General features: G+C 36.7%; 1 protein-coding gene across 3 annotated transcripts; it reads right to left on the reverse strand.

Moving 5' to 3' along the window:
• Positions 1 to 7,984: 7,984 nt before the first annotated feature.
• LOC148029290 (uncharacterized) lies at positions 7,985 to 11,651 on the reverse strand. 3 transcript variants are annotated; one of them, XM_087688052.1, is made up of 4 exons: positions 10,989 to 11,650; positions 10,268 to 10,404; positions 9,260 to 9,357; positions 7,987 to 8,943 (listed from the first exon to the last, which is right to left on the reverse strand). In XM_087688052.1, the coding sequence occupies exons 1-4, from the start codon at positions 11,209 to 11,211 to the stop codon at positions 8,376 to 8,378; spliced, it is 1,026 nt and encodes a 341-aa protein (XP_087544178.1). In that variant the 5' UTR covers positions 11,212 to 11,650; the 3' UTR covers positions 7,987 to 8,375. The 3 variants fall into 3 exon arrangements, with proteins under 3 accessions (XP_087544179.1, XP_087544178.1, XP_087544181.1); XM_087688055.1 differs by having other exon boundaries at positions 8,908 to 8,939; positions 10,989 to 11,643; XM_087688053.1 differs by lacking the exon at positions 9,260 to 9,357 and having other exon boundaries at positions 7,985 to 8,939; positions 10,989 to 11,651.
• Between the last annotated feature and the right edge of the window lie 3,732 nt (positions 11,652 to 15,383).

Consider the following 15,383-nt stretch of genomic DNA (forward strand, 5'->3'; position numbering starts at 1 on the left):
AAGACAATGAGGCCTTACAGGCCCAAGTTTAGCAGTAGCATGAGGATTTTCAAGAGCAACAGTAGTGTCTCTACACCTTGTCATAAGGCATGATTAGATCTGGCCAACTCCCTCTAGGACCAGTTCTAGCGAGCGGCAATGGATTATGCATTCTTGCATGGAAGATTGGTTTCAATCACCCACCTAGAGAACATAATGTTTCTCAACCTAGATGCACTATAGGACTTGTAGACCAACTTCTAGATAGAACTATGGGATGTCTAGGAGGACACAATCTAGAAATTTTGGTTTGTCCTCTCAGATCCTTGCTCCCAGTTTCACACCTTTGCTACATTTGGAAGATGATCTTGATGCCAATGCTTAGTCCAACCCTTTGGCCATAGCTCACCTTGATGATCTTCCTCCACCTACTACTAATCCCAATGCCACCATACCCTCTTATTCCACCCTTATGGCCTCTCCCTCTACCACTCTCTCAACAACAATACTTCAATAGCATGTCATAACCTCCACCCCAACCCTTGTTCCCCAAGCTATGCCCTCACATCTTGGCAAGGCCCTAATAGGTCCATCTCCTAGTTCGATAGCCAGAAATGTTTCAACTCAAGGTAAAGGAGATCTTAGACCCCTTCCCATCCCTAGAGTGTAGCCACAAGGAGAAAGGGAGTATGCCTTGCAAACACCCTTCGCACAACCTAGAACCATCCCAATGCCACCCATAACCAGCAAAGGGAAGACCATTGTCAAAGAGGAACCCATTCCTCTCGGCACCGATGATGAAGCTCCCCAAGGAAGCACTACCAAGTACCTCTCTAACTTTGCCCCACTAGAACTTTCTCTCAAGATCCCGAATGGCCTATGCTTATGGAGCACTACAAGGCCCTTGAGAAATAATGTTGATGAGGCTTTGGGGTGAGTGCAAGTACTTTAGAATGATCATCACCAACAACTGTTGGCTGATGCACATGCAAAGATCTAGTACTTTACAAGCATATCCCACCATTTTTCCAAAAAAACTTGGACTAGAAAATGTAATGTGGTGTCATCTCTTCTGACCTAGCCACTGTCAAAGACAAAGCCCCAACAAAAGCCCACACCTGAATCCAAACATTTGCTGCTACTAGCGCAGTTTAGAAGAAGCACACCTTGCAAAAGAAGTCCAAGGAGGAGGGCAAAGACCAGTGCAGAGAGGCAAGCGTAGCCAGTCATTGCATAGAGACAAAAGAGGTAGAGATTGACATCAAGCTACATGCCAAAGTGGAGCAACTAAAAGGGAGACTAACATAGTCAAAGGCCCTTGCATCCAAGTGCATGATACACATCTACTCTATCCAAGATGTTGCTAGCTAACAAGATGAATGGATTGAGCACTTGACACACAATCTCACAGTGGGCAAGGGTGGAGCACAATTGTCTCTTGCAAGCTGCACGACTCGATGCCTACTACTTGATCCTGGTGGCCAAACTATATGCTCATGCAATCTTGTAGCCTCCACATTGGACCCGCATGGATCTTTGGCTTCATCATAACAACCTCCCCTATTCCTCACTTTTGCCCTTACCTTCGGCTCCTCTCCACACATACCCTACCTAAAATAGGTCCCCCTCCCCATCCAACTCTGCCCATTCCCCCTAGTCTGCCCACTACCAGCTCACTGTCAAATCCCGGTCCCAACCCAAAGCCCATACCACCCAAAGCGGCACAAGATGCACCCACTCCGAAAGATGAAGGTGCCTGCCATGTACTAAAATAGGAAAGTCTTATATCCTTACTGCAGTTGATTACATGAACAAATGGCCTAAAGTAAAAGCTACTTAGAAATGTAAGAAAGAGGATGTGATCCAATTTATAATGGAGGATGTATGTTATATGTTTGGGATAGCGTCAGAAATAATGACAAATCAAGGTCTCAGTTTCCATTAGGGGAAATTTGGACATCAAAAGGACCTCATAAGGAATGGATTAGAGGAAGATTGCTTCTCATAATCTCGAATCACAAGCGGGCCTAGATGACGTGATGAGGGTATGAGAGGTTTTGAGCAAAACCATGGGTGATATATGCAAAAAAGGGGAAAAATAAGACTTGAAATTTGGCTTGCTATATGAACCTTTTGACTTGTCATCACAAAATTGGCCTCTAGCCTAGTGGTAGGGCATAAGGCCCATAGGCTTGCAGTGGCAAGTTCAAATCCCACATGTGCAACACTCAAAAAGTGATATTTTTTAAATAAAAATAAGTACTCATAGTTGGAAGTTGCATTGCAAATTTCAACGCCCATCTCCTCATGATCAAGCATGTGTTGCCATAGTGAAAAACCCAAAATTTACGCATTTCAGATGTTGGATATAAAATATTTTTTGATTGGAAGGATCCTTTGAAATTCAAAGCTTGAATACCCCTCCCAAAGCTTTCAATCCATGATGCTCCTTTTTGGAATATTTAAATTAGAAAACCATTGAATTTTTTGTGAAACCACCTTCTTGTGCCCAATGTGGAAAAGGGAGTAGATAAAATGTGCACACCACCCCCTCTCTCATTGATCCATGTCATAATCTCCTTGCTTAAGAAAGTGATTAATTACTAAGCTAAATGGCCCTTTTTGAGTTCATATTCCCCCTAATGGGAATAAGTTGGTTCTAGAATTGACAAGGAAGTTAGATTTGAAGCATGCATTTGCTACCCCCCCCCCCCCCCCTTACTACCTTCAACACATAATGGGCTAGTAGCATCATTCAATGGAACTTTGTAAAAGGTTCTCTTTGAACTAGTGGAAGACCATCCAATAGATTAGGACAAGTACCTATATCAAGCTTTATGGGCTTGTGGAACAATTCAAAAGACAAGTATAAGTTTCACTCCTTTTCATTTGATATATGGTTAGGAGGCTATAATGCCTATGAATGTCATGTTTCTAACAATGGAGTTTGTAAGAAAATGTGAATTGGATCAATTAGGGTTGGAAGTTGACTAAGGATTAAAATTGCATATGCTACTGCTGGATAAGCAACATGCAATGGATTGTTATGAGAAAAAAATTTTGAAAAGGAGAGAATGGTTCAATATGCGATTGAGGATAAAGGACCTTGATAAGGGATGTTAGTGCATGAGATATGACAATAGTTTGGATTCTACTTTTCAAACTACATTTCAAGTTAGTTGGGAAGGACCCTTTATGATCAAAAGTTTGAAAATTTTACTTATTTGTTACAAGATCTAGATGAGATGGTTCATAAAAGTAGGATCAATTGGTTCCATCTCAAGAAATACATTTGCAAAGCCATGTAAATATGGTTGTTGTAAGTAGTTTATATACAAATCCATATTTACAAAGCCATGTAAATATGGCTGTTGTAAGTAGTTTATATACAAGACATAGAGTAGCTTATTATAGTTAGCACTTTTGGACCGTTTTGATATTTTGAAATTTGGTATTAATTAGTGGGTTTCAAATTATGAACAACATGCTCAAAAGTGCACTTTCATTAGTGAGGATCCCTAAAAAATTTGGTAGCCAATCAAGCAAGTATGTGGGAGACATGCACTCTAGAAGGTTGATGTTTGTGGTAGACTGTATGCAAAAATGCAATATTGTAGACTGTGTAGAGTTTTTTGGGACTAAAATATTTGGAATTAGACTTTGATGTCTTCAAACAAGTTGTGATAGAAAACTAGAGCCGCAAATTTCCTTTAAAAAACTTGGCAATCTGAGTTAGGGATCAAAAGTTATGAGATGTTTTGTGCCTATGTGTCTTAATTGACAAGATTTCAAAAGTCAAAGCATGTCTTATCAAAGTTGGTTTGGATTTTCAAATGAATATTTGTTCACCCTTTGTGTTCCAAACTAGGGGATGCGCTAATCAAGTTATGTGAAAATGCTTAACCATGGACATGTCACCACATGCACAAAAATAGGACAATTAGTATAAATGTCATCCACCTGACTTTTGAATGCTCACCCATATCGAGAGTCATGTTAATGAATGGGAGTCTCAATTGGTAACTTGCACATTTGCCATGTATTTTTGTTAATTAGTTTTAAAATTTATTTGTGTTGTGGGACGTCTGGTCCTCCTGGTAGAATTTGAAGTCCTAATGCGATAATTGGGATTCCAAGTGGAATTTTTAAGTGTTTATCGCCATGTTTACCACTTGGCATGGGGAAGAAACCTTAGAAAAGAGGAAAAATATGGACAATGTCGATAAAAGGGGGAAAACACAGCATGAGAAAAATGATTCACAACAAAGTGATTGAAGCTTGTGTGTTTTCAAAGTTGATAGCATTGGGCTAAAGAATGGAATTGTGGGATGAAGTTTGTTGCTGCAATTCCTTCGTTCTTTGACTATGATAGCAATGGTTTGCTTTTAGCTTCTCTTTCCATTTTTCCAATTGTAGGAAATGCAGTGAGTGCAATCTTTTGTTGAAGGTTTTGTTGTCGATGAGAGAGACAATAGGCAGGCTATTTTTATCTATGTTGTTGATGGTATAGATCCTATTTATCTTTGGATAGGGAAACCATCTTTTCCCAAAACCAATAAACCTTATTTTAAAAGATAGTTAACAAACCAAAGTAATGTCCTTTAGATACTTTATAAAAGAAGATGCCATCCACGACATCACAAGCTTGTTCCCTAAATGCTTCAATATTTTTTCATGCACTAACCATACATATCTCTCTTTATTCTCACCCCATAAATAACCTTTACTTTCAATGAGTAATCATTCCACATGTAATAAACTTGAGCTATTTAATACCATTGGGACTCAAACTAAAAATAGGAATCATTTTTTATAGAAGACAACTTGCTTCCTTCTCAACTTAGGACTAAGATAATGAACAACTTTCTTCCTTTCCTGACCAAGGCAATCAACCTACCATCAACAGCTAGGAGAATATCCCTTTTCCATAATTTTAAACAAATAATCACTGAGGTCATTCATCTTTTGGATAGGGCAACCATCTCTTCCCAAAACCAATAAACCTTATCTTAAGAGACAAAGCTAGCAAACTAAAGTGATATCCTTTGTATACTTTGTAAAAGAAGATGCAATCCACAATATCACAAGCTTGTTTTCTAAATGTTTCAACATTTTATCATGCACAAACCATGCACAGCTCTCTTTACTTTAACCCCATGAATCATATTTATTTTCAATAAGTGATCATTCCTTCATGCAATAATCTCAAGCAATTTCATACCGTTGGGACTCAAACAAACTATGAATCATTTTCTATAGAAGAGAACTTGCTTCCTTCCTAACTTAGGACTAAGCTAATAATAAAAATTTATTCTTTTCATATTTAGTCATGTTTCAGATTTGAGATTATCAAGAACAAGGATAGGAACATAACAAGTACCAAGGATCCTTTGCAAATCGTGGTTCAAATGTTGTTTTGTTGGATGGAATAGGTAGGTTAGGTTTGAGAAGTCATCATGTTGTCCTTGAGCTTTCCACCTTAATAGCACTTCCTTGCAAGACTCCAAAGCTTATTTGGCAGATCTCCTCTCTCTCTCTCTCTCTCTCTCTCTCTCTCTCTCTCTCTCTCCATATGATCAGCGTGACATTTTTAGCCAAAAATACTATCTCCTACTACCTTTTATGGCTTCTGGAGGATGGTTTTGGGGGTGGGGGGGGGGGGGGGGGGGGGGGGGGCGGGGGGGCACAGCATAATCAACCCTCTCTCTCACATCATTATCGAGTGCCATATGATGCCAAGGGGAAAGATGGTCAAGTGGTGGAGGTGAGGGTGAGCTGGCTCATGGCATTTGCATCGCTGTGGTTGGCAAGCTGTTGTGGATGATGGCAGATCAAATCGAGAGCAAGCAAGTGAAGATTTAAACCTTTTTAAACCTTTTTTTCTAAAATGTTAATTTTCCAGATGGAGAGCAAGCAAGTGAAGATTTAAATGTTTTTTACCTTTTTTTAAAAAAAAATTAATCCCCTAGATGGAGAGCAAGTAAGTGAAGATTTAAACGTTTTAAACTTTTTTTTTCTAAAAGTTTAATCCCCCTCTTCAAGTCCCCCATTTGCATGGAGAGGGTAGGGCATTACAAATATCAACACACCTTGAAACACTCATTTCAATCACCTCACATTGGTAGCTTGACAAATATCACGGTTACACCAAGTTTTTGAGTCAAAGGCTTACCTCACATTATAAGAAAAATTTAAGGTTCAAGATCTAGTTATTGGGTGCTTAAAATAAAATAAAATAAAATGTGTCTCTTTTTTTAAAAAAATATTTAGTTAATAATTATATCACAATATAATTATATGAAGACAAGTATAAAGATTATTGTTGGTTTCTTTAGATTATGGCCAAGGTTGAAAAACCCACACCTACACCTATAGTGTAAGATGTTGATCTAAATTATAAAAAATCACAACAAATTTTGTGAGAACAACAAGAAAGATTTGGAAATCAAGATCTATTGAACATAACACCTATTAGGGAGGAAGATGACATAAAGAGGGAGTCACTTTCTCTTAAGAAGATTAGAAAGCTTTGCCCAAATTGGTTTGTGCATGAAACTTTATTCACACATTAGGCAAGGTAAAAGAAACAGCCCCTCCTAAAATTTTAGATCTCCAACACAAAGGACTGGTTAGAATCCTCCTAGCAAGATTCATTCAACAAGAAAGAACTTTTTCAAATAATACTCAAATAGCCATTTTCTTCATCCCAGAATGCTATGTTCACTACATTTGAAGGAGGCGAGTTGATAGGAATATAAGCTATCAAATGCAAGAGTGGGCCAAGGACCTATCACTAATAAGATGCAAGCTCAAAGAGGGTATGCTCCACAACTGCCCAAAGAGAGACTAGTTGTGCTACTATCCGAAGAACATGAAGAAATTTTGGAGATGCCAATGCAAGGACTTGCGTGGGCATCATAGGGACAGACCGTCAAAGAGCTACTAGCATGTAGTGCAATGTTATCACAATAAGAAAATGCTAAGCTCCAAACCTTGCCAATGATTTTGAGAATGGCACAAATGCAACAAGGAATGACTAGTTCTAGCAATCCTTCAAAGTTTGGCTCAAGTAATAGCTCATTTGACACATTCAATCTATCAATCTTTTATCAATGAAAACTTGTAAATACAATGTTATGTAACATGCCTACTATGTATGTAACAATGAAATGCTATCATCAAATAGGATTTTATCAATGAATGAGCAAACTTTATTATTGTAAAGTTCTGATTTATGGTATATCTATTGTATCTTTTCTATTGTATTCATCATATGAATGCACTATGTGTGTATTGCATTATGTGTACAATGCTTTATTATATCAATTATCAGTTATAACTTATGTAATGATCTTGATATTTTGTGTGAAGTATCTAGTACAAAAAGATGGTTTTGGCTGTCAAGATCAAAATTGTTGTACTTTTATTGCTCTGACAAAAGAGGAAGGATGGTAAGGACATGAAGCTTCCATTGAATTAGAAAACGAAGCAAACTAAAAGCCTGAATGAGAAAAAAAACTGAGAATAGAAATCATGTGCAAAATGGAGGGAGGAAATGCACTTTGCTAGACTTTGTTTTTGGTAAAATGATAGGTACTACAATGGAGAGAAAGCATTTGGATGTAAAATTCAAGAACTTCAAGAAAACAACTAGGAGATTGCAAGGTTGTACAAAGAATGTCTGCATCTAGTGTTTAAAATTGCACCAATATCTCTATTGCTTCCTATGCCTCCACGAATTGTTTTCCCACAAATATCTTTAAAATTTTTATTTCAAAAATCTTTAAAAATGAGATAAAAGACTTCAAAATTGAAAAACCCCATTTTTACCCTAATGGTAGCTCTCCCTCTATTCATTGACAGGCTTTCTCTCTTTAAGACTAAAAGGCCCAAAACTTGAGTCCAAATTCCCTCTAATGAAAAATAATGGCAATCATTTTAGCAAGATGCACGTGTGTACAATAATATAAGAATTTTTAAAATTTCAAGATAATTAACCTCAAATGAGTGAGGTTCCATAATAATACAAGAATTTCAAAAAATTTGAGATAATTCACCTCAAATGAGCGAGCTTCTACACTTTCATCTATATATTGTGCTCCTAGCACAATCAACATTGAATCTTGTAAAGTTATTTACTCATTCAATGTGTCTCCTATGATGGAATCCTCAAGCTCTAAGAATTCCACTTTGGAATGGGTTAACAAGAAGGTTGGCTCTTTTAAATCCATGATATGCTATGTTGGCCAAGTAGAGAGATAAGTTGTACTGATGCTTCTTTTTCTAAGTGATTTACAATGAAACAAATTATTCATAATATACAAGATAACATTGCCATAATATATTTGCTATACAAGGCATTGACTAACAATTCTAAGTTGTTGTGGCATAGCTTCTTACATAAATGGCATAGAAAACATTAACAATGAATATGGTGATGATGTAGATGGAGATGATGTTGAGGAGGTTTGAGAAAATGCAAAAGAAGATGAGGATGAAGATGCAAAATCAATGCTCAACGATCGAGGAACAATTGGTGGTTTCCATCTATAAGGTCCTCCCATCAAAAGCTCACTACTTGGGGATGTTGTCCTTAAGTTTGGGTTAATGTTTTGTGCCCTCCATGGTTGTGGATTAGATTGGAAGCAACTAGATTTTAGAAGCTTTTCATTTAATTTTTCAAGCTTTGTAAGGAAGTAATTGCTTACATTGTCTTGGCTCACACAGGGTGAAGGAGCACCCAATAAATTGTCATCATTACAAGGAGATGTGAACATTTCCTCCAAGTTCATGAGCTTTCGTAAGCTTCTCAAGCTCTCTTGAGAAATATTTTCATTGATGTTGCTCATTTTTGTATCTTCATTTCTATGATGCAATGAAGGTTCCCCATCACCTTTTCTCGTAAGTATAGCCACATTGCATGATAGGTGCTTCAAGTAAAATTCCTTACTTTGTCTTAGCTGTCTATCAAAGAAAAGTAGATGTTAGTGTGTTCAAAACTTAAGGCCTTTTGAATGCCAACACATGAATCATTTATCAAACTCAATTATACCACTAAGATCCTTCTTATTGTCTATATTCCTCAAGGTTATGCTATAAGTAGATCAACTATGCAATAATCCAAGGCATCTAGAGTTCTAGATTTGATCTCAGGCATAGCTTCATGACAATTGTATTTTTTATACCATGATTTGGCTATTATGCAAACAATTATATGATTATTTAGCTATTATGCAAACAATCACTTTTTGTAACAAAGAAAAGGATATGTATAGCATACTTGTCAAGAACAACAAAGTATACATTCATGGATAAAGCCTCCATCACAACAATCAATTTAAGAGGGTACCCTGCTTTTACATGGATATCTAGACTCACCTGTAAACAATAACATAATGGTTAGGAAACAAGTCATTCGTGAATATCACCATTCATATTTAATATGATAAAGATGCTCCTTAGGACAAATGATGCTAAGTTGTTCTCCTCTGATACTAACGGTTGTGAATCTAAACACTAGCAATAGCTTATACCCCAAAAAACCTAACCTATTTATGATCTCAACTTATAAGTACTCCACTAGTACAGTCTATCCTTAAGATGGTGCCTCAAGATTTTAACGTATCCACTTTCTTGTGGGATGAGATGATATCGCAGAGTGTGGTTAAGTAGCCCACTCTCATGAGGATGGATGATAGCAATTACACAAATTAAAGGGTTTTAGAAAGAATACACCATTTATAGTGAATGGAAGAAAGGGTTAAATGTGATGATGATCACACTAGTATCAAAATAGTTAGTATTTACTATTAAGCTACAATCATGTTGACCCCATAGTCTCTTTCTACATATTTGCAAATCCTTCCCTTGTAAAAAGTACCTATCTCTTAGCTTGCCTAGGCTCCTCTAAATATATTAACCCTTCCCGATTTAAGTATCTCACCCTCTAATAAAGTTACCTCAAACCTTTCCCTCCAAACTAACTTTCTTTCAAGTATATTAACCTTCTCTTCCAAGTACACTTTTAACCTTTTCCCTCTCTTGAGTATTGTGGGCCCCTCCCCCTCTTAACTACAACCTCCTCTCATAAGTTAACTCTTGATCATTTTCCCTCTCTTTAAGTATTCTTGACCAATCCCTCTATTAAGCACCATCTAAACCCAAACCCTTAAGATTTCCCCTATCTTCAAGTACACTTGATCCTTATGACTCTTAGATAACTTCCTCCTCTAGTAGTCAAGATTTTCCCTCCCTTCAAGGACTCTTGAACCTTGCCCCTCTGAAATACCTTTTTGTCTTGACACATTTTGGCATGACTTTGAAGCTTGGTTTGATACTCAACAAGCTTAGCTTGGACTTCATGTTGGATGATAGTCTCACTGGCACCATTGAATGACGAAGGATCTGCCAGCATCTTGTATCCCACTATTCAAAGACCCAAATCATGATTAGAATTGGACATAAGACTGCTGAAAATGTCAATGCATGATAATAATAACCTAAATTTTTCAAATTAGGACCGACCAATATTCAAGAAAAAATGAGGTTTAATGTAAAATCAATTGTAAACACTGCAAAAAAAAACATTCAACGTACAAAGAAGAAGGTTGAAGCCTTGAACTTTACACGAGTTTTAGTTATAAAAATAGAAAACATGCGTGATTTAATTCAAAAATCTCTCCAAAATGTGAAGTTGAAGATCTTTGCATTAGGTACTACAAACATTTTTCATGAACACTCATTGAAACCATCTAAATGTGTGAATTTGATGGCAGTCGCAATCAATTTGTGCCTTTGTTTGTGCCTTTCTCAATCAAGATGCTCTAACTTCTTTATGATAATTCGCAGTGTGTGAATGAATGAATCATAGATGAGAATCCGTCTTAAACTTCTTTATGCAAATGGAGGATTATTAGCCAGATGGAGCAGCAATCATGGTTTTGCCCTAAGAATTCTGCAGGCTGATTTGCCAGAGGAATGAAACGATGGCGTGTGAGCCTGCCACTTACAGGGATTCTTGAGTGAGTGGATGACAGCCAGAAGGATAACCTCGTCGCCTTGTCTGGCCAGATGCAGAAGAGCCCAGTTCAATGCGTCGTCGCCATGCTTCTGCGTTGCGTCCACAGCCACCATTATTCTGCGGGGAGGAGCTTCCTCTCGGGTGCAGCAGTCTGGCTGGAATCTGAAGGACGGCCAGGAGCCCCCCGGCCTCTTGCGGGAAGGGTAGGCCATGGCAGAAAGCAATGCACAGGGAAAATCGAACACTACGAAGAAGAAGCAGGAATCATCCGCTTTCAATCACCCGAAGAGCCCTAAGAAGAAGAAGTAAAAGAACACTCCCCATCACGAGAAGAAAGAGTCATCACATGAAGTAGTAGAACTACTAGTCATCACACAAGAAAAATAAGAAGAAGATTTCCCATCACATGAAGAAGAACAAGGCATCCACTTTCAACCATTGCCAATCATCCACTCTCAATCAAGCTGAACAAATAGTACAAGAAGAGGAAGCGTTCATCTACTCTCCATCCCTCGGATGGTTGAATGAACTCTGGATGAATAATCTACTCTCCACCCCTAGCATGACTTGATGAACTTTGGATGAATAATCTACTCTCTGTCCCTACAATGATTGAATGAATGAATTTTGGATGAATCAATCAAGCACACAATGTCCATTCACTACTGCCACCACTCTCCATGTTGCTAGAAGACATCACATAAGAGACAAAATGTGTTGGGAATGACCAAGAAGGTGTTGGCTCAAGTTCTAGACATGCATCGCCTCTGTGCCCTTTCCCGTTACCACCTTTTCCCATTCTTCCTACCCCCTTGAGTTCATCCTTTAACTTTACACCCTTTTGTCAGCTCATTTGAGAGTGAAAGGTATGGAATCCTTTTGACCTTTGCACTTCAAAAGGAAATTTAGGCATGCACTCATCACTAAAATCCTAACCAATGTCAAGCACTTACTCTGACAAATGTCATATTCTAACGGGCCAACTGTATAAAAAGGATGCTTTATTGGATTGTGAGCTTATAGTTTCATGTTGCCTTTGAAGGATGCAACTCCACTTTCCAATAGAAAGAATAGAATTCTACATTTCAAACTTTTAAAAAAGCACACTCTCTTACTTCAAGGAAGAAAGGTAGACAACTATAGACCTTTACTCATTTAAACAATCACCCTCACAAGGTGGAGCACTTAGCACCCTATGAAAGATTATTTTATCAAGAGAGGGAAGGGAGTTTATTGACATTCATGAGTAAGGTCAACCCTAATCAATTTACATGAATTCTGACCTCCAATGATATGATGAACCCTCCCTAGACAAATTGTAGCCCCTGCGAATTCAATCTAAATACACATTGATGTGTATTCACATATCTAGCTTCAGTAGCATACTTCATATGTAGTGGTTCAATATTTAACTTCAAGGACTAACTTAGATGTTCCCATAATGTTGGCAAAATAACATGTAGATTTACAATTTGCACATTGGATTGAACTTACTATCCTAAAACTCTAGAGACGTACCCTACACATGATTTTTATACACTCAATCGATGATGGCATGTACCTAGAAGTTTGACATGCATTTAGTTCCAGGAGTAATGAGTGGTTCCATTTATCTTTTGCATTTACAATGCACATACCTTGCAGGAAAGTGTGCTCTATATAACACAACACCTCCAATTTCAAACTTAATCATGTGGCGTGAGTTAGTGTGGTGGTCTTTTTGTTAACTATAAAAATGGTCTCCCACATATAGCTTTTCTTGGACTCTTTTCTCATATGAAATGGTTTATATTGTCTTTCCCATACCTAATTTCCTCACCAAAAACTTGACAATGGCCTACATATCAAAACCAAATTACACATCTCTATTGAGTTTTTTTGTTAATACAAGCATGCTCGTGGAAGTTATAGAATCAAGCTAGTTGCTAAAATCTTATGGCTCTTTGGTCTTTGTGTGATTTTATGGTTGCTCTTTGGTCTTTCTACAATTACATGATGGATTTGTGCCATTTCTTGTAAGGTCTTTATCAATGCAAGGTTTCAAACTAGGTATTTGTCATAGTCCAAGTCTCAAATCGAGAAATTTTAGGAGGTAGGATGAAATGATTGCCTTTGCTTTACCGTCTTTGTCATAAGCCAAATTTTAAACCAATAGATTTGAGAAGGTAAACACCAAACTAGCTCAACATACTAAGAGTGTCTCAGAATAGGCTATTCAATCAAATATGAATGTGGACTAAACAAGTCAAGTGGATCCCAAAAAAGTGAATACGAAAGGTCTTGACCATTTGAAAATCTATGTCCATGTCTAATCTAATTTATTGATGGGAAAAGTGAGCTATCCCAAGTCCTTGCTATGACAAGGAGCATTTGGAAGAAATTGCATTCTATATTACTTTATGATTGAAAAGTATGATCTTTTTTCCCATATGACTTGAACATTGAAAAGTAGGAGAATTTTTCCAATTTGATGTTATCATGCCCATGTATACATACAATGAGATTATATGAAAGTTGTTTAACTTTCTTAAGTTACAAAAGGAAGACATGAATATTTGACCATTTAAATGTTGCTCATATCATCTCTCAATTTTGAGTGTATCTAGACCCTATCTTGCAAATGTAGCTATTTGTAAATTTATGAGACTTGAAAGAGAGTGCAATAATGGATATTCTTTGATTTTTTCCTATTCATTTTTTAATATAAAGAAATCAAATAGCACAATTAAATGTTGTTTTTTCATATATACATCCAACAACTTGATGTAGGGCCGTCTGTCATGATCTACTATATTTGAACCTCAATTTGTGTGATGCTTCATAAGTCATATCTAAAATATCTAGATCATCTATTATGCATAGTAACATTGTCTTATAAACCAATTGTGTTCTTCATATGGACATGAGAACATTGATAATGTAGCATGGCCTAAGGCAATTTATGATTTTCTAATGACTCAACCTAGGGATCACTAATAAATATGTAAGCATGTCACATGGATTCAACAAAACAAAGTTTAAAAATCACTTTTGTAGACATTCTTTACATTCAAAAGGGTATCATTTAATGGGTATTTTCAGTCAATAGGAAAGGGGTGTGTTTTATTCATGGCGAAACACCAAATAAGGGTTTACATAGAATGATGCCCCTAAAAGGGTTTATACATGTTCGAACCTTCTATTGGCAAGATTTTTCTTTGGAATGTTCACCATTATTTGGCACTTCATTTCATATTTCCAAATATGAGGAAGCTAGTATAGCAATATCATTATATATATGATCACTTAGAGTACAAAGCATGGGACTAGGCTATAGGGGGCCATAAGGTGACACCCCCAAAGAAAGAACACACCACCCCAACTCAGTGATGATTTTGCACAAAAAATGCATTAATTAAAGCCACTTAAAGTTATGATATATATTCCATTACATGTATAAGCTTAATGTCAGTCAAGCAATTGATCCATGTAAATATTTCTATATTTTAGGTTTTGGAATGCCTTAAAACAATGCACCCCTAAATATCACTCTGTCAGCCCCTCATTATCACTCTTTTATGAGCCCTTCATTTATAATTTGGTGTACTTTATAAAAATATCAAAATACCCCAAACTTGTGTATTTAAGTGCAATATGATTGTACAATTCACTTTTTTAAAAAATTATGTAACTAAGTTGGAAAGGAAATATAATAATGGGGGTTCATTAGATGACACTCTTATTGGTCCAGGTTACCCTAAGTCCTCATCATTTAAGTTTTAGGGATGAAAGTTGTTCAATGGATCAAAGTTTCATGGAAACCATCTTTGATCATTTGATTGGCAATGTTGTTCAAAAGGAAAAGCATCAATCAAAAAGTATCAATGCATTAAGCATTGATAGATAAATGTTGATAATTTGAAAAGCCTATATTTGTTTTCTTTTGTGGCATTGATGTAGCATTATTTTGTTCAATAGATGCTTGCTTTTAATCCAAGTTATATAGTATGCCTTATTAAGATTGCAAAATAATTACCAAGTTCAACCTATTGATGACATTGATTCCTCTTGTATTAGCATAAATTTCTATTATAGTTGCAAATGCTATTCCCCAAAATTTCTCCACAAAGGATAACATAGGCTCTTTTGATGAGTTATGTTAGTTTTTACAAGGTTCCTATTCCATATTTGTTATGGCATACCCTCATGGTGCCTTGCACATTCCTTAGGCATGCCTAGATGTATGTTCTCATCCTTTTATAGAAAGTGTAATCAAAGCATGACAAAACAAGTTGAAAACCTCTATTTTATGTGCAGTGCATTAAGTAGCATGTTTCATAATATATTGCTTGCATACATGTTTAAAATTCTATTTTTGTGTAGTATATCACAAATACATGTTTAA

This window comes from Lygodium microphyllum, chromosome 11, assembly GCF_053477565.2.
Source record: "Lygodium microphyllum isolate KBCC chromosome 11, Lygodium_microphyllum_v1.1.10, whole genome shotgun sequence".
In the NCBI taxonomy this organism is placed as follows: Eukaryota; Viridiplantae; Streptophyta; class Polypodiopsida; order Schizaeales; family Lygodiaceae; genus Lygodium; species Lygodium microphyllum.